Source organism: Lynx rufus, unplaced genomic scaffold, assembly GCF_022079265.1.
Source record: "Lynx rufus isolate CCGP_SWC_20201006 ecotype Redwood Valley unplaced genomic scaffold, mLynRuf1.p SCAF_18, whole genome shotgun sequence".
Classification (NCBI taxonomy): Eukaryota; Metazoa; Chordata; class Mammalia; order Carnivora; family Felidae; genus Lynx; species Lynx rufus.
Genome location: NW_025814832.1, coordinates 35,027,822 through 35,052,888, shown reverse-complemented (window position 1 = coordinate 35,052,888; position 25,067 = coordinate 35,027,822). Strand labels below are relative to the sequence as shown.

The 25,067-nt window shown below is 42.0% G+C and overlaps 1 protein-coding gene across 1 annotated transcript in view; it reads right to left on the bottom strand.

Moving 5' to 3' along the window:
* The window catches only part of ABCA9 (ATP binding cassette subfamily A member 9), a 57,007-nt gene that overhangs the window by 9,105 nt on the left and 22,835 nt on the right, over positions 1-25,067 (bottom strand). The window contains exons 17-29 of the mRNA XM_047080632.1: positions 24,179-24,298; positions 21,613-21,811; positions 19,656-19,822; positions 18,614-18,747; positions 15,606-15,743; positions 10,946-11,053; positions 7,918-8,091; positions 7,617-7,730; positions 4,958-5,077; positions 2,715-2,783; positions 2,137-2,228; positions 791-911; positions 75-192 (exon numbers count right to left, since the gene is read on the bottom strand). Of these exons, the coding sequence (XP_046936588.1) occupies positions 75-192; positions 791-911; positions 2,137-2,228; positions 2,715-2,783; positions 4,958-5,077; positions 7,617-7,730; positions 7,918-8,091; positions 10,946-11,053; positions 15,606-15,743; positions 18,614-18,747; positions 19,656-19,822; positions 21,613-21,811; positions 24,179-24,298 (1,674 nt within the window). The remainder of the gene's footprint in view (positions 1-74; positions 193-790; positions 912-2,136; positions 2,229-2,714; positions 2,784-4,957; positions 5,078-7,616; positions 7,731-7,917; positions 8,092-10,945; positions 11,054-15,605; positions 15,744-18,613; positions 18,748-19,655; positions 19,823-21,612; positions 21,812-24,178; positions 24,299-25,067) is intronic.

Below are 25,067 nucleotides of genomic sequence, written 5' to 3'. Positions count from 1 at the left end.
ATTATTCCCTCCCAAAGAACTCATCTCCAGAGGTCAAGCTAGCTCTGCAAACAGTTGAAACTGCTTTCTCCAACCTTTTTTAACACAGAAGGAGACATTTCTTATGGCCACTTTTTTCTTCCTCTTGGCGAAACAGTTCCTCTTCTTGCCCGCATACTCCTTCCGCAGACAGCTCGCAATGATGACCGGTTTCTGCAGAGAGAGTCAAGTAACAACCTTGAAATGAGGGGAGTGTTCCACACTCCCTCCAGCCACATTTTTCCCTGTGCAGAGTCATGACTCAGACAGGTCCTTTCCCCAGAAACTGCCATTTTCAAGTGAGCCCTCCCAGTCTGTCGCCCTGTAGGAGATAACATTTGCACCGTATCGCATGATCTGTCCTCGCCCTTCCTCTGGAAATAGGAATAGACACATCCACCAACCCAACAGGGCTGTTAAGACACACACACACGTACACACATGCACACAAACACACACACGCCCCGGATAAACTGTCTCCTCTTGCAGCAAGCTTTACTCAGCTCACAAAACTCACAAAGTCTGACTTAGGTTTTGTAATGTTTAGCTTTGCTTCCCCAGACTGCGACCCTGAAAACTAAATTAACAAATCTGTGTCTGCGAGCACGTGTGTGTATCTCCCTTGTTCTCTTATTGTTGTGGGCATTGCTTAGTCACTGATGTCAAGTACTGAGCTACGTGGGTGAGGATGAAAGAAGCTCAAAGTGTTTTTCAAAAGACTGAGATGGGGAAGTAGCCCCCTTTCTTGGATGAACATGTTTAGTGGCTCGACCTCTTCGAAATCTGCAACCGTCACTGCATTTGTGGTTCTCATTCTTTCCATCTGAACATCTTTATCCTCCCCTTCGGGTTCTTCAGGGTTTGGACAAATATCACTGCCTCTTGGAGAAATTCTAAAATCAAAACAGTCTGTTAATAACAGGTTTCCAGTTGAAAAGCTTGTCGCAAAAATAGTGAACGTTCTGCAGACTGCTCGATCATTTGAATAGATGAACTCTGAGTACAACGCAGGCTCCATTTTTCTGCTCTCTACTGTCTGCCTTGCAAACAGCCTGGTTTCCATCAATGAGGCAACCGAGGCTACTCTTACATCATCCTTGCTTTCTGCCTAGGTTTAATTTTCCTTGTCAGTTGTGGCTTTTTTAATAATAAAATAGTACATACTCTCTGGCAAAGGATTTGGGGCCACCATTTGCACGAAAAAGGCACCTAGCAACCGTAATTTTGACATGGATGGAATTCTGAAGACCTTGCAAGAACTGTGGATTAAAACAGTTGGAATCAGGGATGCATCCCAGAAAATCCAGGGCACAGAATCACCAGTAAGTGAGCACTGTCTTTTCTTAGGAATAGGTCAGAATCCCCCATTCCTGATTGCTATCAATTCAATTCAATTCAATTCAATTCAATTCAATTCAATTCAATTCTTTGCTTCATCATCTCCACCACTGAGGACTGTGGATTCTCAGCTCCCTCCTTCATACTGTCACAAATTACTGCTGTAAACAGATTTCCTAAAACATGGCTGTCATCTTGTCATACTCCTGCCCTAACACCTACTTCACACTTGAACTTGATTCATATTTTGTAAGTTAGGCGAAGTTTCCAAACCATACCGGTCTCGGTTTCCCGTTATGCAATCTGCAACATCTCCTCTATGCTTCTCTATTCCAAAACCCTCCAAAACTTAGCTTCAATTTAATTTTCTATTATCATTTGACACAAACGTAAAGTTCTTTCCAGCTGCCTTCTCAAATCGATAGGAAGGTGGTGTTTATATCAACTTTTGTTCTTTTGCTCAGACTATTCTATCTTCCTGGATTGGCTACACTTAGCCATTATTTTAAAGATTTGACCTCTCATATATAACTTTCTTCTAGTATGTAAGTGAAATTACGGTATTCCTTAATTTTTTGACGTCTTATGTGTACTAATGCGGCTTCTCTCACTGTAGCAAGCTCATTAAAATAGCATGAATTATAATAATTTTGTATAGTACACAATTCCTAGAAAACAATCCCATGCAGTAATTTTTACGTAATCAGCTTAGGCATATTAAAATGTTTTCTGCGATGAGTATTAAAATAAAACATGAAATTTTCTTTGAATTTTCTCAACCTGAACACAGGATCTTTTCTCATTAATTTCTTCCTGAACTTCATTTCCAGACACCGGAGGACAAAAACAAAAATGCAAAAGTGAAGGTAAGGCTAAGGGGAGAAAAAGACAATTAGTATTAGAAATCACCATAAAAACAACAATTTCAGCGCTGGAATTTGTTTAAGGAGTTTGAGCATATGTACAAAGGTAGGTCTGATAACATTTTCACAAGTTTGAAAGAGAATCTAATGTCCAATGAAACTCTCAGAGCTAACTTCACTGCTTTTCAGAGAAACCACAACAGACCAGATAGTAGTAAGTTGGTACTAGGCTAGTCATGCCATCGCGAACTTGGACTTCATACTCAGTGTCAGATGATTTTTACACACATAGTGGTCCAGATTTTAAAGCCCATGTGTGCGTGCATGCATGCGTGTGTGCGTGTGTGTGTGTGTGTGTGTGTGTGTGTGTGGTGTTGTTTCAGATGCCTAAAATGCTGGACTTTTAAGGGCCAATATCAAACTTTTTAACTCAATGCTAAGCCTCCAAATGTGTCCCTCTCATGCAAAAACATTTAAATGGAAATGTATTCTTACTATTAGCAGGGCCAGAAATACAATCTGATGTTCTGAAGCTCCTAAATAATCCGTGGAGTCGGGAGAAATCTGCAAAATGAGGCAAGGCATGTTTAGATGAACCTCTATCTGTTCTTGAATCTCATCTCATCTAAGATAAACGAATGTCCAGTAAATGACCTTGCCGGAGTTTTCTCTTGTGCATCAGGTAAAAGTCAATTTCTGTGTAATGTGTCTTCCTTGGTTTCAAGGTCACTCAGTGTCCTGTTATCCTGTGCTTGGCTGTAAGCTCAGATGCTTTTATACGTAACACTGTGTCAGCAGGATTTGTCCTGACCCATCAAAGCCATGGGCAGGATTCATCTTAAGACAAACCCTCTCCCCTAATTTCACCTGCCTTGCTTTCTACATCTGCATTCCTTCTGTCTCTTCTTCTCCAACGGCCCTGGAACTCTTATGTTGCTCCATCCCTTGCTCCACCAGCTCTGAGAACAGTCCTGACAACCCCTCATGCTAAAGACAAAAGCTATTCGCCTGGAGTTTTCCATGGTTGTCATTAGATTTACAATACGTGCATACATAATACACAGGCATAATACTTAAGGGCATGATTTTCACGAGAGTCACAATACGTTTTGAAACATCCCCCAAATCTTTAGTAAATAAAGAGTAAAGAGCCAATTTTGTTTCTTGAGCTGTGTTTCCCAGGACCTTTTTCTGAACAATTTTAAGCTAAGATAGTGAATCTCTACCACCGCCATCCACCGTCACCGCCATCCACCGTCTAGAAAAGATGGCTTTTTTTTTTCTCCTTGAACAGTTTGCCAGGACCCTGGCGTTATTTCAAATGATCTTGCTCTCCTACATGCCTTGGTCACCCACTTTCAATAACTGGACCACATCCCAAATCAACTTCAGACCCCCTAATCTTTGCCCTGTCTACCACGTTTTATTTTTTCAGCTTCCTTGCTCTAATCCTTATTCCGTGATTTGGAGTTGGTGACCCTCCAACCCACCGACCCAACCCCTTTCTCACTGTCCACAAACCTCCTAATTTCCTTAACTGCATCATTCCCTGGTCTGTTGTTACAATTCCTCCTTATACAGAACTGCTGCTCCTTTATCCTTCTCTTTGTTGGACTCACGCGGCAAAACACTAACCCTGATTGAATCCAATGCCGAGGAGGAGGCTATGATAAAACAACAACAACAAACCAACAACAACAACAACAAAGCCACCAACTTTGCTGACTTCACGTGAAAAGTAGGGCAAGGAGTCTTTTAGCACTTCCTGTCAGTGCTACTGACTACTTTCTGAAATGATTGCTTACTATTCTCATTCAACTACTTTTCCATCTCCCTGTTATTCTTTTTAGCAAAACCAGAAGTCGCTGTCTCTAGGCCCTGTACCCCTTCCTCATTTCACATTATCGACTAAGCTTCCTCTTGTTGGGTTTTGTGTTCAACCTCCGTTGAGTTCTATCTTGTTAATATCACCAATGGCTTCCATGTAGTCAAATCCAGCGGTCTCTTCTCGGTTGTCAACTTTTAAGACCTCTGTGTTAATGGCTGAATCACTCCCTCCTTCCTGAAACATTCTTTATTGCCATCTGGCACACAACCCAGTGTACGGATGCTTTTAGTGTTTAAGGAGGGTTTCTGAGAAGAGATTCTGGCACACAACGGTCCCCCATTTTTTCTCCTACCTCATGGGCTCCTTCTCAACCTGACTTGCTGACTCTTCCTCTTCCCAATCTTTAAATTTTGGAGTTCAAGGCCAATCCCTTGGCCCAGTTTTTATACTGACTCAGGAGGTTATATAATCTGGCCCCATGGCTTTAGATATCACTTATATGCTAATGAATCTCAGTAACCACAAGCTGAATTTCAGACTCCAACATCCTACCGGCTACATATTTCCCACCGCATGCCTATTAGGAACCTTAAACCTAATATGTCTAAAATGAACAGGAAAAGCACATCTCATTAGCCTCCCACTGGGGTCATTTTTTCCCACAAGAGAGGGTTATCATGAGAATTATAACATTCCACTACTGTGGAGTTGCCTTTGACCTTCATGAACCAAGACAGAACTTCCTTATTGACTAACATGACCCTTGCCTATGATAAGAGAATGATCTCTCCAAAGACAGAGGCTTCAAGTATTGTACAGATAAGGACTCCACCTACATTTTTACCATATTCTAAGCTATCTCCAATGGCCACGCATTTCATGACTCTATGGCAGGTGTGAAATTACTTACCTCGGAGAAAATGAATAGAGAGCCAATCAGTGTGAAAGGTGGTATTAATATGGTGCAGAGAAATAGCCCCAGAAATCCATATTCATTTAGATCCGTAGCAACTATCGAGAAGATGGTGATCTAAAAAATAAAGTGCAGCCTAATTTCACTAACGTGAAAGAATCTGAATTCTAGGACGTTTTCCGAGAGAGTGAGAATTCATCTCACGAAGGTTCCCATTTTCAACTTTTGCCTCCTAAGGCCATACTGCCACCATGTTTGCTTTCTTTTTTTTCTTTGTGACACAAGATTGTGTCACAATTCTGTATTGGAGTGACTGACATTTGTAAGACACAACAGGGCTTCTCAAGTTCAACGCGTGCGCACATCAGCTTGGAATCCTTGCTGAAATTCGGATTCTGACAAAAGGGCTATTTCTTACACATTACTCTGGATTTTTTTTTCCATTTCACAGCAGGTCATAGACACCTGTTTGGGTTTAGGCACACCAGCTATTCCATCTTCATAGCTGCACAGTATTTCCTTGACTGGATGTGCAAGGATTCAACGGTTTTGCCTTCAGAAAGTGTGTTGTTTCCATGTCTCTGCCCCTGTAAATGATGGTCTACACAAACCCTTGTAGATCGACACTCACCGTCTTCAAGGAAACGTTCTGAGATTCTGAGAAGTGTAAATGCAGGTTAACATTTATGTGAATTCGAATTTTCAACAGTTACTAACAGATAATTTTTCAAAACGATGGTGACGCTCTATTTGCTTATAAACCATGAATCCGTGTGTATTTTATGCCTCCTCACTGACGCAGGGTGCTATAATTAATTCCTGCAGGTGTCTTTGTTTTATTGCTGATATTAAGCAAACAGCTGTATAAGCTTACTATGGTTTCTGGTTTTAGTTTTATTTTTAGTAATTTGTCCTTCCAGTGTTTATACTTTTTACTGGGCATTTTTAAAGGAATTGTATAGTGTTTTCTTAATTCATGCAGTTTTCCTCTGTTGGTTTGATAGCTGCTCATACTGAACCATCATCACAATCTGAAATAAATCACTGGCCTGCTTTCCCTCTTCTTTTAACTTTCTTCTGGGTTTTCTTTGTCATGTTTTTGTTTAGGGAACTGTCCTTGATTCTCCGGGCTAATTTGATTTTTTTTTTTTTTTTGGCTCTTTCTTAGGATTTGTTATTAAAGTTATGCTCACTTTATAAAAGGAACTATTACACTTCGTGGATTTTTAAAATATAAATATGTTATAACCATGATTCCCAAAGCTATGCAATCTTCATGGATGTTTAACAGAATTCAGTGGTCCCGACCAGTGCTTTTGTAGCATTTCTTATTTTCTTAAGTTCTTTATTTTAGCTTATTTCTTGGTTGGATTAATTTCATCCTTAAACGGTTCATCTTTCTTCCACCAGCTTTATTGAGATATTATTGACATATAACATTGGGTAAGTTTAAGATGTACAATGGGATGATTTGACACACATATATATTGTGAAATGATTACCAAAATAAGGTTGGTTACCACATCCCGAACTTCACACAGTTACCATTTTGTTGTGACAATGAGCAGATTTAAGAGCTACTCTCTTAGCAACTTTCAAGTAAATGGTACAGCCTTGTTAACTATAATCATCATGCTTAAATTAGATCCCCAGAACTTACTCATCCGATAACGAAATTTGTACCCTTTGACCAATATCTCCCTATTTCCCTCACCCACAGCCCCTGGTAACCACCATTCATTTCTCTGTTTCTATGAGGTTGGTTTTTTAGGTTCCAGATATATGTGAAATCATACAGTATTTGTCTCTTCCTGTCTGACTTATTTCACTTAGCCTAATCTCCCCAAGGTTAATCCTGCAAGTAGCAAGATTATTATGGCTGAATAATATTCCATGGTATGTATATACTACATTTTCTGTAGCTATTCGTCTGTCAGTGGATAATTAGGTTGTTTCCACGTCTTGGCTATTGTGACTAAGGCTACAATACACATGGGGTGCACGTATCTCTAAGAGGTAGTGATTTCATTTCTTTCGAATAAATACCCAGAAGCAGAATTGCTGGATCATATAGTACTTCTATTTTTTTTTTAATTTCTGAGGAAACTCCATACTGGTTTCCACAGTGGCTGCACCAATTTACATTCCCAGTAGCAGTGTAAAGGGTTCTCTTTTCTCCCTATCCTTGCCAGCATTTCTTATCTCTTCTCTTTTTGATGATAGCCTTTTTAACAGGTGGGAGGTGATGGCTCAGTGTGGTTTTGACTTGCATTTCCCTGATGATTAGTCACATTAAGCTTATTTTCACGTACCTGTTAGCTATTTGGATGTGTTCTTTAGAAAAATGTCTATGTCCCTTACCCATTTTAAAATCAGATGATGACGGCGATGCTTACTTTGCTATTGAGTTATATAGGTTCCTTACGTAGCTCGGATATTAACCCCTTACTAGATCTATGGCTTGTAAATATTTCCCCCATTCCATACATTGCCCTATCATTTTGTTGATTGTTTGGTTTTCTTTGCAGGAGCTTTTTTAGTTTGATATTCTCCCTCCCCCCCCCCCCCCCGTGGATTTTGCCTTTAAGACATATATTCTTAAAATGATTTAAAAATGATTTAAAAATAAAATAACGTGTACTGAATGCGTACTTACAATTAAGAAGAAAAATGACCAGACGCCACTATTTTTCCTCCCATTGCGAAAAATGAATGAAATCACATATGTCAAGAAAACCAGGGAAGAGACATACCCAATACTACACAAGATCTGAAAACAGAAATATTAAGGTTGGATAAGGTAACTGCTATCCAGGAAAGTATTCATCCTTAAGCCTCACCTTTCCAAACCATGCTATAGGAAAGGTAACGTGAAGTTCTTTAGTTTAAGATTAATCATGTTACGGCATTCATGAAATGCGGTCTAATAAAAGTATGTCATAATTTTTACCACTTACCTGAACTAACAGGTTTTGAATTACAAATACAATCTCATCTGGGCTGAACACGTAATCCATTATTTGCATGAGAAGGAGGATTAAGAAGTAGAGTGAAATATCCACCAGTGCCTGGCCAAACCAGTAGGCAGAAGGGTAGAGGCCTGAAATCCGGAGCTGGGAGTGAGCTTTGCTCTGGTAAAGGAAAGGAGGCATCATCAAAACTGCTCAACAGTTGAGAAATTGCAAATACGTGGTCACAAAATCATTCACTTTTGTCCTGTGTCCCTTTCGTATATCACACCGATTTAGTAAATGACACGGTCACTTGCCATACTCCTCTGTCAGGGGGATCAGTGGTGCTCCGGACCGTACGGTGACGTCACCGTCCAAGAGAGAAATGCACTCACATAACCAGCTCACGCTCCACCACCGAACGACTGGGCATTGCCTCAGTGAGAAAATTCCTGCTCTTTTCTTTGCAATGCTACTCTTCCTTTTGCGAGGACACAAATTGTACACAGATTCAAAAGATGTAGGTTTACAATTTCCTGTAAGACTCTTAAAATTTATGCTGGATGTGAACAGTCCATTTATAACTGGCATTTTATTTTAGGTCCAAGGAATGCTCTTCTAACAAGTCAATTTCATTACACGCTCTTTAGGTTGGCATAAGAAGACGTCTGCTAAAATTAATAACATAAAAATGGCCTTGATTTATTGCCTTGAAGTAAACCACATCTTTCGTTATTACATAGGAAAACGAGGAAGTTGATTTTGATATTGTGACCCACTATAAGCTAGATTGTTGCAGTGACTGTCTTAACACAAGGCTTAAAATGTTACTTGAATGTTCCTAACAGTGAAGCACGAAAGTAATAAAAAATTTTAAATCTAAAATTGAGTCTATGTAAAGACATTCGTTAGGAAAACAGTTGGAATGGAGACAAATATTCTGGAAAGGGGAATGTACCCAGAAAAAAAGCAGGAGAGAGAATAATAGCGAGGGTGTGTTAGAGAGCTGGACGTTTTCTGTTCGTTGATGTGTTTGCTTACTGAGCACACCATGTGCCTGACTTTGTGTTGGTCATGGGGTTCTTGGGGAGTTTGAGTTGCAGTGAGGAAGGGGGATAAAAGCAACATGCAAATAAATGTAGCAAAAGCTACATAATCAAAATTGTTCACATTAAAATTTAAGAAGTGGGGTGCCTGAGTGGCTCAGTCGGTTGAGCGTCTGACTCTTGATTTCGACTCAGGTCATGATCCCAGGTTCATGGGATGGAGCCCTGCATTGGGTTCCGCACTGGGCACGGAACCTGCTTTAGATTCTCAATCTTTCTCTCTCTCTTTCCCTGCCCCTCTCCCGCTCTCTCTCAAATATAAAATAAAATAAAATAAAATAAAATAAAATAAAATAAAATTTAAGAAGTAAAATTAAAAGTGTTAAGGATCACGTGAGAGCCTTTAGGAGGGAGATGAATTGGGGGCACCTGGGGGGCTCAGTTGGCTAAGTGTCTGACTTCGGTTCAGGTCATGATTTCACAGTTCGAGAGTTCGAGCCCCGCGTCGGGCTCTGTGATGACAGCTCAGAGCCCGGAGCCTGCTTTGGATTCTGTGTCTCCCTCTCTCTCTGCCCCTTTCCCACTCACGCTCCATCTCTCTAAAAAATAAATAAGCATTCAAAAATTTTTTTAAAAAAGAAGGGAGGTGAATTGTAATTAGTGTATCTGTCAGAGAGGGTTCTCTTGAGAAGGACCCGAGTTAGGATCTAAGCAGTGAGTGGGAGTGATACAGGTGACTGGTAGGGAGCATGGCAGGCAGAGAGAATAGGACAGAAGACTTGTGCGGGTACAGGTGATGCTCTCGGGAAACTGGAGAGAAGCCAATAGGCTAGACATAGTCATCAGGGCGACAGTGGTGTCATCTCAAAATGGAGAGAGACATCCGGGTCCAGACCATGCATGGCTTTTCAAGCTAGGCAGCAAGGGTTTCATTCTTACCCTTCGGTTTGGCAAGAAACCACAGAGGGGACTTAGGCAGGTAATCAACGTGGCCAGATGTGTGTTTTTAACTAATTGCTCTGTCACACGGTGTGGAGAGTGGATACGAAGACTAACGAGGATCCACACACAGTGAACAGCGGGAGGCTGATGTGCTCGTTCAGGAGAGAGGTGTTAGTGGCTCTGACTAGGGTGTTGAAGGAGAGGGTGGGGGGAACGTGGAAAGATTCTAAACATATTTCAGAAGCAAATTCCGTGACATCGCCATTGGCCGGCTGTGGAGGTTAAGGAGAAAGCCGTATCAATACCATGGGACTGCCAATGAAATTTGAATTTTAGATGAATATCTTAAAAAAAAAAATGTTTAGTACAAGTATGTTCTAACGGAATGAAGCGCGAATGAACCTTTAAAGGGGCCATCTTTTCCAACAATAAGGCAAAGTGCTGTGCTGAGTTGGTTAGGACTTTGAGTAACTTGGTGACGTTTCTGAAAGTGAAAACCATCCCTGAGTGGGGCATTGTGATGATGTCGGAAGGTTGTGGTCATCCATAACAAGCTCAGTGATGAACCAGATGAAGGCTGCCATTCCCTGTTAGCTGATGGTACCTCCCAAGCTTCCTGAGGTCCCAAATTTGTTCAAGAGAAGTAACCTTTGCTTCATATTTGTCAACCTTTTCTTTTTTTTTTTTAAATTTTTTTTTAACGTTTTATTTATTTTTGAGACAGAGAGAGACAGCATGAATGGGGGAGGGTCAGAGAGAGGGAGACACAGAATCCGAAGCAGGCTCCAGGCTCTGAGCCGTCAGCACAGAGCCCAGTGCGGGGCTCGAACTCACGGACCGCGAGATCGTGACCTGAGCTGAAGTCGGCCGCTTAACCGACTGAGCCACCCAGGCGCCCCTGGTCAACCTTTTCTTAAAATGCCTGGCGATGCATTGTTGCAAGCACACAAACTGGGCTCCCCACCTCCGTGTTAATGCAACGATCATAGTGGAGAAGGGGTCTGCGAGTAACAGGAACACATAAGGACTTTGTTCGCTCTTCTTACTTTATAGTCGCTGATGCTGCTCATTGCAATGTAAGGAGTAAAACAGGCTGCGACAGGGATCCAGAAGAAGGCGTTACTCAGGTACTCGTGGTCATAAGACACGTGCTCCTGAAATCGTGCAGAACACGTGAGCCAATGGCGGTTGGACGTATGGTTCATCTGTACTTCACTAAATCATTCAAATAAGTGGATTGGTCGACCCCCCAGAGCACTTCCCAAGGTCCCATTTGCAACTTCTCACCCACACTCTTTCAATCCCGTGGTGCAGGAACCTGGGCGTTTGGAACATATATCCTGCTTTACTGGGGAAGAAGCAAACTCCACGGAGTTGTACCCATTGGCTAAGGTCCCACAGTTAATAACTCGTGAGGCAGGCACAAAGCCTCTGTGCCTCTGACCTCATCATGATGGCAACATTTAGCCGATGTTTTAATAGACAACAGAGTGGGTGTGCTTTCAGTGGAAGAGCTATCTCGCTACGCTCGGCAACCGGGGCCAAATCAGTTCAGTCCAACATTTACTAAGAGTCGTTCCTTTAGCGCAACGAGGCGTGGAAGTGGCAAGTTCAAGTGCCTTCAGGGACCTGGCAGATATAAATTTCTTTTGCTAAATAGGTGGTGGGGCTGGGAGAAGAATGGTCAGCACACCTCTACATACGGGCAGAGAATTTAAACAATTAAAAATCCTATGCAGGGTAAGGAGGGCCTTGCGCTTTGCTAGAAGCCTTAGTTTAATATGGGATTAGTTGTCTCACTACACAGCACGTCATCTGAGGTCAGGTATCATGTGTTACTTCCCTCTCCTCTTAGCCCCTCCTAAACCTCAGTGCCCTTCTGAGCACATAAAAACTGCTCAAGATGCTTATGCAGAGATTCAGCCCCGGACACGGTAGAGAAGACACCAAGGACCCATTTCATATCTTTCCCTGTGGTCACCCTTGTAGATTTTCCAGATCTGGGAGATCTTTGGGAATGGAAAAATCGCAATTAGTCTAAACAGCCAGCCTCCTTCCTCACAACTTGGTTTGTAAACGACATGCTATGTCCATGTTAGATCATACCCCACCAAAGTCAGAGTTTTGTAGGGGCTCAGCCTGGAGGGACCCCCAGGGACACCGGACGTCACTGGGTCATTTGGTCAGTTGAGGACATGCAGGAGTGGCTGGTTAAGAACGCTCGGGAACGTCGAGCTCTGTGCTTTAGATCCAAGGGGGATGGGCTTGCAGAACTGTAGGAGAATGCCAGAAGCTGGGTGGGGAAATCAGCAGGGGATGCCCAAAGAGAATTTATCAACCATGAACTCGAGGTCAGCTGGGCTTCACTACTTTGTAGTTAAGACATCTTTGTAAAGGCAGGAACTCAGGGCGGGTTATCTGTTCATTCTTGGGAGTGCTCTACTCTTGGCTATCCAGATTATTCACCAGCCTCTTCAAACATAATAGCCAAGGACACATATCATCACTTCTTTATGTGGCAGTTTTCTTAGATGTGTAATATAATAACGATAACACTGTCCATCGTAAAAGTCTTATTAGGACATCGGAATATGATACTACATGTAAATCACACGGTAAATGTTCTAAGTATCTGAGGTTAACTTGGAGCTTCCTGTTGTGGGGAATAAGTTTAGGAATTCTCTGAGCCCCACGTGGATGGGTTCACAAGGCATAAAGAATTACAAAGCCACAGGACGCTCACACCCAAGTTTGGGTAAACAAGATTAAGTAAATAGGTGTCGAGAGGGCGGGGCAAAGACCCCAATGCAAGGGTATATGAGGCAAAGAAGATTAGGGATTCTGGACGGATACACCCCGCAATTTAGTACCATAGCAGAAAGCTGCTTTCACTGGAAGGACCAAATCAGGTAAACAGGTAAATAGGGCTATTGGCTCTGCCTGGTGAAGCTGCCCAGAGCTAATTAGCAAAAGAAAGGTACCTTGTTGACCCTGAGGTTACCTGCTTTATCTGTCTTATCCCCTAGGCTGGCTAAGATAAACAGACATGGCGCCTCCTGTCTGCTGTTAACAACCATCTGCCCGGCGGTGGCAGGATTTTGTTTTGTATTGACCCAAACCCCTAACACCGTGTATCTTCCAAACCCCCTTTCCCTCACACCCACCAGTTAGTGTTCACAGATTTATTGTCTCTTTGTGCCCATCCATCACCATGTTTGTAAACATGATCCTAATAAAAATGAAGCAAGGCCCCTTAATCGGGGCTCTTGTCTTCTCCTGGACATTAGCCAGCTCTCGTATTCTAATCCTGCATCCCGCTTTCTTGTCTAGCAAGACAAGAAATTCTAGACCCAAAGTCTATGACATCCTGTGAACAGGGAGACAGCTGTTTCTGCTCAAGAGATTTCAGGAGGAAAGACTCTTGTGATGTGGTTGGAGAAAACGATGCCATAAAGTGCTTATGAGGAACGTGGGGCAGCCCTCATCACACCCCAAATCTCTATAGCTCTCCAACAGCGTGCAAGAGGCACTCAACAGTCCTTAGAGCTCTTTCTGAAGAGGCACAGGTTACAGCAGGGGCGGAAGTTGTTAAACTACCCGCATGATGGGCACATCAAACAATGAACAAGGGAAACCGGAGAGAGCTTGGCAGTGAGGACATCTCGGCAGCGGCTGAAGGGAAATTCTGCTCGGCAACATCGAGTGCATCTTCATCTACAGAAGGGACGGGGGTCAAAGCCAAGCACTACCGGAGACAATCACACAGGTCACCAAGGCTGTGGTGACAACATATGTAGAAGGTACCAGTGGCAAATGCAGCTAGAGAAGGAAGCGATGTCTCCATGGCACCATTTCTTTCTGTCTTAATCTCTCCATCCTTCCTCGTGGCTTCCAGAGCCAGCAACATTTTACTCAGAAGGGAGCAGAAAGAGGGGGTGGGGCAGGGCGTCCAGAGCAAGATCATCTCTCTCCTTTCTACTCCAAGATGTTAAGCGATAAAAGGGGAAGATAAACGCCAAAGTCCACCGCAGCTCACCCACGCCAGTCCACATCCATTAGGTCAACAAAGTGACCCCGTGGTGTTTGAACTGGAAAGGACATTGAAGCTTTGGCCCGCACTCGAATCGTTCTTAATAATAAAGAGTGACCTGGAAACTACAGAGTATTCCCAAGGTATCATATCAAGAAGGTGAAGGGAGATTCAACATGGCGGGGTATTAGATCCGCACACCCTCCCCCACTGTGGAGATTCTGACTCAGGATGTCAGCAGACCTGGAAAATTGTATTTTATTTTTTTAAATTTTTATTTATTCTTTATAAGTTTATTTATTTATTTTGAGAGAGAGAGAGAGAGCATGCACAAGCAGGGGAGAAGCAAAGAGAGAGGGAGAGAGGGAATCCCCATGGTGACGGTGCAGAGCCTGATGTGGGGTTCGAACTCACCAACTGTGAGATCCTGACCTGAGCTGAAATCAAGAGCTGGACGCTTAACTGACTGAGCCACCAGGTGCCCCCAAGGAGATTATATTTTACATAAGAACTGCTCCTAGTTTTAATTCAGCCTGGCCTCTGATCTAGTCAAAGCTGAACGTTCTTTAATGGAAACTTGGTGCACTCCCCAGAAAAATAATATTAAGAGTAGTTGTGTTAATAAGCACAATTTACTGAGTGCCTGTGGTTTTCTATGTTTATGTGCTTATTATTGGTCTTTACAATAACTCGGTCAACTGAACCTGCTGCTTGCATTGCCTTATTTACTTCTCAAGAAAACTTGTGATGAAATTTTTATCTGGATTTTTCTGTGGATTGCTGACCCAAAGCCTATGGAAGTCGAGTTGTTACAAAGTCCACAGAGTCTGGCCTTTAAGACTGGCTGTTTCAATGAAGTCCCATTACCACAGATGTGACAGGTGGTGACAGATCTAAGAGGAGAGGCCGTCATTTCCTTCTCCCAATTAATTATATTTTCTGCTGTTCCATTGACTCTAAGCCACCCAATTCAGGTTGCAATGTTACATAATCATTGCTAGATAGTGTGTGTCTGCATATATGTGTGTGTATGCATGAACGCAGAAACGTAAACTATACGTATTTGAAACGTACATGCATTCAGGGTGCCTGGGTGGCTCAGTCGGTTAAGCGTCCGACTTTGGCTCAGGTCATGGTCTCACGGTTCGTGAGTTCGAGCCCCGCATCGGGCTCTGTGCTGAGAGCTCGGAGCCTGGAGCCTGCTTCAGATTCTGTGTCTCCCTCTCTCTCTGCCCCTCCCCTGCTTGTGCACGTGTGTGCGCTCTCTCTCTCTCTCTCTCAAGAATAACTAAAACACTAAAAAAAAAAAAAAATTAAAACATACACGTATTCAAGGACAAATTCACAAAAATTAACATGATATTGGGGCACGTGGGTGGCTCAGTTGGGTAAGCATCTGACTCTGATTTTGGCTCACGTCATGATCTCTGATTGTGAGATTGCGTTTCCTGTGCTGACAGCTGAGAGCCTGCTTGGGGTTCTCTCTCTCTCTCTCTCTCTCTCTCTCCTCTGCCCCACCCCTGCTCATGCTTGCTGTCTCTCTCTCTCTCCCTCTGAAAATCAATAAATAAACATTATAAAAACAGACAAACAAACAAACATATTATGTCAGCATTTCAAGGGTCTTCTTGAAAACTTCTTAGGGCTCAAGGTAAATGAGATAATATTATACTTACTTCAAAATAAGTACTTCTGTCGGTCTGAATGCGCTCTGAAGAATTAAAAATCCCAAGGAGCCCATTGCTGATGATATCCATGAGGACAGGAAAGCAGTTCAGCCTTTTGGTGTTACATGCTATCGAGAATCTGTGACCCTACAATATAACAAACATGCATTCTAAGTCCTCAGGAAGCAAACACAAAATTTAACGAAGGGATATGGTAGAAAATCATTTGACGTATTGACAACACGAGAAAGCCAAGGCACCGGAAGTGATTAATGTCACCATTCCTCATATTATCTGATTAATTCCTGATACACCACGAGGGGCATCTTTGCTCTCTACTGGCCACGGAATCAGCCAGGTGGCTGTTGATGCCTAAATTCTCACAACACAAAATCCCTCCGGTGATTTTTAGCAACGTCACCATAAAAGTCCACAGAGCAGCGTGTCTTTAACATGACATTAGGCTTTCTTTCCAAATGCGACACATTCATTTTATAAACTACGAACGTGTGAATACTTGGAGGTAGAAGGCAGGTGGTTATCGTAACGAAAGTGTAGGTTTTCACAACTACAGTTCCTGCGGTGGCAACGTCGCACGTAAAATCTCTTTTAAAATGACATTTTGAAATCATTTCACCGAGTATGTCAGTCAAGCCATATGCTGTATACCTTAAACTGATACAGTGCTATATAACAAGCATATCTTAATAAAACTGGGGGAAAACATAAGGTAAAAAAAAAGTTACATCTGTATCTGTATCTATCTTTAAAAAAAAATAGGACATATATATACATATACATAATATAATTACTTCTCCCCCAGATAAAAAGAATATACAAGGGGCGCGTGGGTCGCTCAGTCAGTTGAGCATCCAACTTCAGCTCGGGTCATGATCTCTCAGTTCATGAGTTCGAGCCCAACATCGGGTTCTCTGCTATCAGTGCGGGGGGAGGGGAGGTCCGCTTTGGGTCCTCTATTCCCCTCTCTCTGCCCCTCCCCCACTTGTATGCACACACACTCTCTCTCTCAAAAATATACACACATTTTTTTAAAAATCCGGCAAAAAAAAAAAGTAAGTAAATTATTATTTGGGCATGCAGTTTTGCAATCATAAATAAATTATGTGACTCTCATCTTATCTAATTACTTAAAGCAATGTTTATTTATATTAAGAATGCCATTTTTTAAAAATTGTTTTTCTGAGCACACTGGTAACTAACTTGATTAAGACGTACTAAGGACTAGTTTGATCGGAGGTAATTTCTACTAAATATGTTTTTAAGTTTATTTGTTATTTATTTTGAGAGAGACAGGGAGAGTGAATGGGAGAGGGGCAGACAGAGAGAGAGGGGGACAGAGGATCCGAAGCAGGCTTTGTATTGACAGCAGAGAGCCTTATGCGGGGCTCAAATTCATGGGCTCTGAGATCACGACCTGAGCCCAAGTCTGACACTTAACCGACTGAGCCAGCCAGGCACCCTGAAGGTAATTTTTAACTTTATTATTGGCATGGAAATTGTTTCTGAAAATTAACTCTGACAAGTTGCCAATGGGCAAGCTTCGTGAGACTTACGTGCCGTGATTTATACATATAACATTGTCTTTTCGTCTTTTTTCATTTGTTTACTACAAGGATCTCTCCCCAAACTCCCATGGGGTCTAGGCAGATAATACACGTAAGTGAAGTCGTGTGGAGAAAGAGTAACAGACGAATGAAGTCCAAGTCTAAACTGGGCAACTGTTTCGCAATTCCGAATGCAGATTGCCAGAATTAGCACATGAAGGGTTTTTTCAAGAGTAGCCAGAAATTTCAACTAAAAAAAATTTTTTTAATGGTTATTTAGTTTTGAGAGAGAGAGAGAAAGAGACAGAGAGAGAGAGAGCACAAGCAGGGGAGGGACAGAGAGAGAGGGAGACGCAGAATCCAAAGCAGGCTCCAGGCTCTGAGCTGTCAGCACAGAGCCCGATGTGGGGCTTGAACTCACAAACGGTGAGATCATGACCTGAGCTGAAGTCGGACGCTTAACTGACTGAGCCACCCAGGCGCCCCACAGGAAGTTCAATTTTTATATGAAATACACCAATCTTAAATATTGCCAAATAAGGCGGTCCGTCTCAAACTTTAATGAGCATGCTAATCCCCTGCAGATTTTATTAACGTGCAGATACCCAGTAGGTGTGGAGTGGGGTCTCAGAGTCTGCATTTCTAACCAGCTCTTAAGTGATCTGCTGATGCTGATTCATGAACCACAAGTTGCAGGAAACTAAGGCATTTTTTTTTTTAATATCAGATAGTTGAGCATAAATACTTATCTGGAGATTTGACCCATTTGTGTAGAGTTCAGCAGGTAAGACTTGAGCTTTTTTCCCATAAAAATATACAAAAGCCTATTGTAAAAAATTGAGCACTGATTTTTTTTTTGGTAACAAAACTGAAGTTCATAATAGATATTAATCAGATTTATTATTAGAGGATTCATCAAAATGACATTTGAGTTGAAATCCAATTGAGAATACAATTAGTGATTCGAATGGAACACAGTAGATAAGATTTAAACTCATTATTAATAATAGTGCATACAATTTAATAAAGAATGAAATCAGGGGCGCCTGGGTGGCGCAGTCGGTTAGGCGTCCGACTTCAGCCAGGTCACGATCTCGCGGTCCACGAGTTCGAGCCCCGCGTCGGGCTCTGGGCTGATGGCTCAGAGCCTGGAGCCTGCTTCCGATTCTGTGTCTCCCTCTCTCTCTGCCCCTCCCCCGTTCATGCTCTGTCTCTCTCTGTCCCAAAAATAAATAAACGTTGAAAAAAAAAAAAAATTAAAAAAAAAAAAAAGAATGAAATCAAATAGCATTTCATTATATGTTGCTGTGTAAATAATTATAGTACAGCTTCTCCTCTAAAAATAAGAGATATTCCACCTGTTTGTGTTAAATCGGCCTTGTATGTCAGTTGTTAGGTGTTATTCCGATGGCATTCATCCCCCATCTTTGGTGAGATCAGAGCCCAACATACCTTGTCGTCACCTGACACAGTGATAGCACCATTGTATGATGGCTCGTTCGGGCCATTTCTAGTTCCAAAGGCATCCACTTCCAAAGCTATGTTCTGTTGCCTCAGTGAACGTACAAAGTTATCAATGCTCGACCCTACCATGAAGGTAAAAATCAAACGAAGCAAAAGTGAAGTCAAACAATGGTCAAGTAATATTTAAAAAAAAAAAAAAAACGCAAAACAAGACTAAACTAAATGGTGTCACCCAAAGCCTACCATGATGACCATCTAAGGATTTCCTTAGAAAGGCAGAATTGATGTTGTGATACCCAAATCCATTCTCATATCGAAAGTATGACAAGATTACTTTACCGAGAGTCTAGCTATTGACATAGAATTTCTGTTCATGTAGAAATACTACTCAAAATTAACATCATAATCCTTAAAGATCTTCTGTGTTCTTAGAAATTTAGAACAGATTTTTTTCCCCCAGACCCCAAGAATGCATAACACTTAAAACATGTTATGGAAAGACTTCAAAGATCAGTCAGTGACCTACCAACCACCCTTTTTGTTGCTTGATGTGATACACTTTAGGATTTAAGTAACCTCGCAAAACGTGTTTCTAAAAGAAACTCCCCAGTCTTGAGTTTTTCACTTTTTATTTATTTATTTATTTATTTATTTAAAAAAAATTTTTTTTTTTTCAACGTTTATTTATTTTTGGGACAGAGAGAGACAGAGCATGAACGGGCGAGAGGCAGAGAGAGAGGGAGACACAGAATCGGAAACAGGCTCCAGGCTCCGAGCCATCAGCCCAGAGCCCGACGCGGGGCTCGAACTCACGGACCGCGAGATCGTGACCTGGCTGATGTCGGACGCTTAACCGACTGCGCCACCCAGGCGCCCCAAGTTTTTCACTTTTTAAATTAATTTCTTGTTTGGCCTCATATGTGTTTTCTAAAACATACAAGACTTTATTTTTCCCCTCATGGTTTATGCTGCCCGGGGAATCCTTCGACAGGAGCGACGCGGAAAAGTTACATTTGAGCCTCATGTTTACCTGTTTTATTGATGACCAGTAGGGGGGTCAGAGGAACTTGGGGTGGTTGTCCCGGGGAGAGGAAGTACATATTCGGAGCCAGTCCCCAAGAATAACTCTTTTGATATAACTCATAGAATAGATGTTCCAAAAGCTGAGGGCAAAAGCTGATGCCAAAAAGCAACAATCTATATGGAGGAGAACACAGAAGAAAAAAATTCACCTATAGCGACTTTTGTAGACTTTTCAGTTTGAGTAGATAATGGGTATGATAATAGAAATACATTATAGACACTAACCAAACAAATGAATCATGCTTCCCACCTCCTCCCCGTTTCTTCTTTCTAAAATGAAATGGCTTCTACATATTTATGCTTGGTCTTTCTCTCTCTCTAAATGCCTACCCCCAGCCTCCCCCGCTTTTGGAAATGTCATTCAAGCTCATGATGTTGGCTGAGTAGGACTCTTATTTTTGAGAGAGACCTCAAGAGATGGAGGGGCAGAGAGAGGGGGACAGAGGATCTGAAGTGGGCTCGTTGATGGTGAAGAGTTCCATGGGGAGCTCGAACTCAAGAACCGTGAGATCACAACCCGAGCCAAAGTTTGACATTCAAGTGACTGAGTCACCCAGGCGCCCCTGGCTGAGTAGGACTCTTAAATCTCTCTCCAGTTCCCACTTCTTCCCTCTGTTTCCCTCTTGCATTTCTCCCTTTTTCTGGACCACCGTTGCTGGCAAATCACTAACGCCCAGGCGTATCACTACACTCTGAACTTTTTCCCCCTCCTGTTCCCAATTACATTTTCTCATAAACCCAAGTTCCAAGGACCAATCATTTTCCGCTCATTTGTCTCTGGTAAAGTCCCTTTTCTGAATGGTTGAAAATGTCTATCGTAAAAAAAAAAAAAAAAGAAAATGTCTATCATATCGTCATTATTACATGCCTAGAAACATTTTCTCTTCCCCTTTTCGAGTCTGGACCTTAATTATCTCCTTCCTGACCTCTTTCAATATTGTCCTCAATGACTGTTTTTCTTGTCTCCAGAGTCTTCTATTTCCAAACCATTTTGTGCTGTTGCCCAATTAGGTTTCCTGGCAATCTGTGCTAATGATGTCAATCACCTTTCCAAATAAAAACTAAAATGTCGGTATTTCCTCATTATTCACAAAGCCCAGCTCTTCAGCTGTATGTAATATAGCATCAAAGTTATTTTTACTTTTCCGTGTACTTTATGTTGTAATTCACTTAACTCGATACCAATCGACCTTTTGACCTTTCAGGTGGCTCCAGACTCAGTACTGCCCCCTCTGCCTGGATTTCCATCCTTCTTTCTTTCCTTAACTAACTGTTACGTTTTCCTACACCAAATTCAATTTCTCCCCCGTAGAAAATTGTTCTTTTCCGATGCTCATATTGGAGCATAATCTTTCTCATACTGAACACTCTGCTTGCCGATATTGCCTAATCTTGTAGCGTGGTTTTTAGTGTATGTCTAATCACCCCCCAGAGCCAAATCTCACGCCTGATTTATTTTGATAAGTGTGGCAGATATGCAAACATAGCGTGTTAGACAGAGGCGCTAACAAATGTTTTTTTCTCTGAATGAGTCCCGCCTGGAGAGTAGGGTTTTTGCAAGGACGCATTACTCAGCGAAGAGCCCGAAGCTATAGGGAAATCAAGCGGGTTCCAGACAGCAGCATGAAGCTGGGGCGAAGACACAGGCCGGCACAGGGCTCCTTGGGTCAAGAGGCAAGTCTGGGGGATGGGACCTACGTGCTAACTGCCACGCTTCTGAAACACTATTTCAACCCTTTGGGGAGAGCAGGTTCTGTGTGAAATTAACAGAAACCCCCCAAGCGGTTAACTGGTTTAATTACATACCCACCAAAGCAATTAGAAATCACTTTCTGTGTTGCGAAAGACCATAAGCAAGGGCTCAGAGCACGGACCAAACATATCTGAAACCCTCAGGTACTCACATGGTCAACAGAGTTTTTTTTTCACTCTTTAACTTCAGGAGGCGAACTTTTGCTATGGCACAGAGCTGCTGCCTCCAGAGAGCCACGCCACTGATTAATTTCTTTGTCTCCTTAAAGGAGGACAACGCTTGCTCTAGCTCAACAAGGCTCCCGGTGTCTTTCGTCCCAGGACTTTGTAACTCTCCCCAAATTCCAGTGTCTATAAAACACAAAATCAGGAATTTATGCTGCGTCAGCTTAGATGCGCTTTACTTATGTGTTTCTATGACGGTATCTTTTCACCAAACGGTGTCAGAGTAGAAATCTTGGGCAAAGATGTGAATAACCTAATTCATGGCATTTCTAGAGCAACTTAAAAAAATTTTTTTTTTAATGTTTATTTACTTTTGGGAGAGAAAGAGAGAGAAAGAGACACAGAGTGTGAGTAAAGGGGGGGCAGAGAGAGAGAGAGGGGGACACAGAATCCGAAGCAGGCTCCAGGCTCTGAACTGTCAGCACAGAGCCTGACGTGGGGCTTGAACCCACAAACTGCGAGATCGTACCCTGAGCCAAAGCCCCACGCTTAATGGACTGAGACACCCAGGCACCCCTAGAGCAACTATTAAAGGAAACAAAGCAAAATAAGTAAGTAAGTAAATAAATAAGGTATAATACAAGAAGAAAAACTAATGACATAATAAAAGAAATCTTGTATTTTATTTAAAAAAAATTTCTTTTTGTAATCTTTAATTATTTTTGAGGGAGAGACAGAATGGGAGTGGGGGAGGAACAGAGAGAGAGGGAGACACGGAATCCAAAGCAGGCTCCAGGCTCTGAGCTGTCAGCACAAAGCTGGACATGGGGCTCAAACTCACAAACAGTGAGATCATGACCTAAGCTGAAGTCGGATGCTTAACTGAGCTACCCAGGCACCCCTTGTATTTTCTTTTAAAAAAGCTTTGTGTCTACAGCTTTAAAGGACTTCGTTCATTCTAAGGAAATCAATGAAAAGAAATCCATATTTAGCCTAGAAAAATCTACTCATTGCAAAAAGATAAGCTATTTAGTATTTCTGACTGAGGTGGAAAAGCTGGTATATACAGAACCCTCTCCAGTCACCGCCCCCCCAGCCCCAAAAATACGAAATTGGTAGAGACAATACTTTTTTTAGTAGTCATGATTGAAAATTAAAAACCGGGGTGCCTGGGTGGCGCAGTCGGTTAAGCGTCCGACTTCAGCCAGGTCACGATCTCGCGGTCCGTGAGTTCGAGCCCCGCGTCAGGCTCTGGGCTGATGGCTCGGAGCCTGGAGCCTGTTTCCGATTCTGTGTCTCCCTCTCTCTCTGCCTCTCGCCCGTTCATGCTCTGTCTCTCTCTGTCCCAAAAATAAATAAACGTTGAAAAAAAAAAATTAAAAAAAAAGAAAAAAAAGAAAATTAAAAACCAAAGTGACCTCTTTTGGAAGACAAGCCTAGAGCAACTGATCTACTCTAGACTTTTAGAAAGCAATAATATATGTCTATTAAAAGTTAAGTATAACCATAAGTATATAACTTCAAAAGTGGATACAAGGGAAAAAGAGGTGTTTTTTTAAGTTTATTTATTTATTTTGACAGAGAGAGAGTAGGGGGCAGAGAGAGAGGGAGACAGAGAATCCCAAGTAGGCTCTGAGCTCATAGCAGAGCTCAAACACATGAACCGTGAGATCATGACCTGAGCTGAAGTCTAAAGTCAGATGTTTAACTGACTGAGCCACCCAGGCATCCTGATTTTGTTTTTTAAGTTTATTTATTTTTGAGAGAGAGAGAGAGAGAGAGAGAGCATGCATGTGGGAGGAAAGAGAGCATGCATGTGGGAGGAGAGGAGGGGCAGAGAGAGAGGGAGAGAGAGAGAATCCCAAGCAGGCTCCATGCTGTCAGCCTGGAGCCCACGCAGGGCTTGATCTCATAACCATGAGATCGTGACCTGAGCTGAAATCAAGAGTCTGAGGCTTCACCGACTGAGCCCCCCCAAGAGTCCCCGAGAAAGAGGTAATTTTAAAAACCCGCTCAATCAATTAAAACATAGAAAATGAAAAAAATAAAAGAAGCTAGTAAAGAGTACGCCAAGTAGGATGACACATAAACCGGAAATAAGGAATTGCCTTAGATTAAGTAGAGACGACTTTCCAAGGAATGACAATTATTCTGACAGCAAACCTTTCAACAGCAACGATGGAACCTGAAGACGTTGGAATAATATCCTCAAACTGATACGAGAAGAGTAACTGTCAACATACAATTCTAATTTTCTTTTCTCTGTGGCACTTATATTACATATTGTCTCCTCCATGAAGATCTAGTCTTGTGCCTTGCTATACCCTTAGTAAGACATGTGGTACAAAATCAGGAATTCAAGAATGGGGGCCAGCATGGAGAGAAGAAGGAGACAGAAGAGATACCTCTCTTCTCTGCTTTAAGTTTACCCAAGACCAGACTGAATCAGAGCAGCTCCAAAAGCGTATAACCTCATCATTCAAAGTGTATTTTCAAGATAGGGTAGTCTACAGAAAGATAAAATTAAAGCTTCTTTTTGTTTTGCTTTTTTACCTGATTCACCAATAGCTGATTTCCCTTCTAATTTCAAGAATACCTCATTCAACGTTGTCATGGAAACACCATAATCCTCAATGCCCTGATTAGAGCATCCATCAAGATCCCTGTAAAGATCTAAAAGTAAGCACAAAAATACATCAAAAGAACATAATGTGAAATGAGATTGGTAATAGCTGTATTCTTCAACAATAGAAAATGTGTGATAGGCCAACAGCATTCATAAGAAACAAAGCTATGGTACAGACATTCCCTTATTTCTAAAATAACCTAAACTACAATGTGTTTCTGAGTCTTGAGTATAAAATTGTAAACATCTATGTTTCATTAGAAAACTACATATGCAGTGTTCCTTAAAACAATATTATGTTTTGTTTACTCTCTTTTTTAAAAAATTAATTCTGTTTGATTATGGGGAGTTTAATAAATGGACTGAATGCTTGTGTCCCTCCCACAGATTCATATGGTGAAACCCTACCCTCCAGTGTGATGGTATTAGGAGGTGTATAATCATCAATGAGATTAGTGCCTTCGAAAGAGTCACAAGAAAGCTGGCTTCCCCTCCCTGCTCCGTGCCATGTGGGAATACAAGGTGAAGTCAGTACTTTGCAACCCCCAAGAGGTATCTCATTGAACCCAACTGTACTGGAACCCAAATCTGACATCTCCCAGCCTACAGAGCTCTGAAAAATAAGTGTCTGTTGTTTGTAAGCCACCCAGTCTATGGTATGTGTTACAACAGCCTGAACTAAGGCAGGAAGTGTTCAATCTTAAAACCCCATTAATTCAGGAATATTATCCCCAAAGCTGAGAGAGGAATGCTGTTAGGAATAACTGGTAGGCAGTTTAATAACACATGCAAAAGAACTAATGTTTATAGAAATAA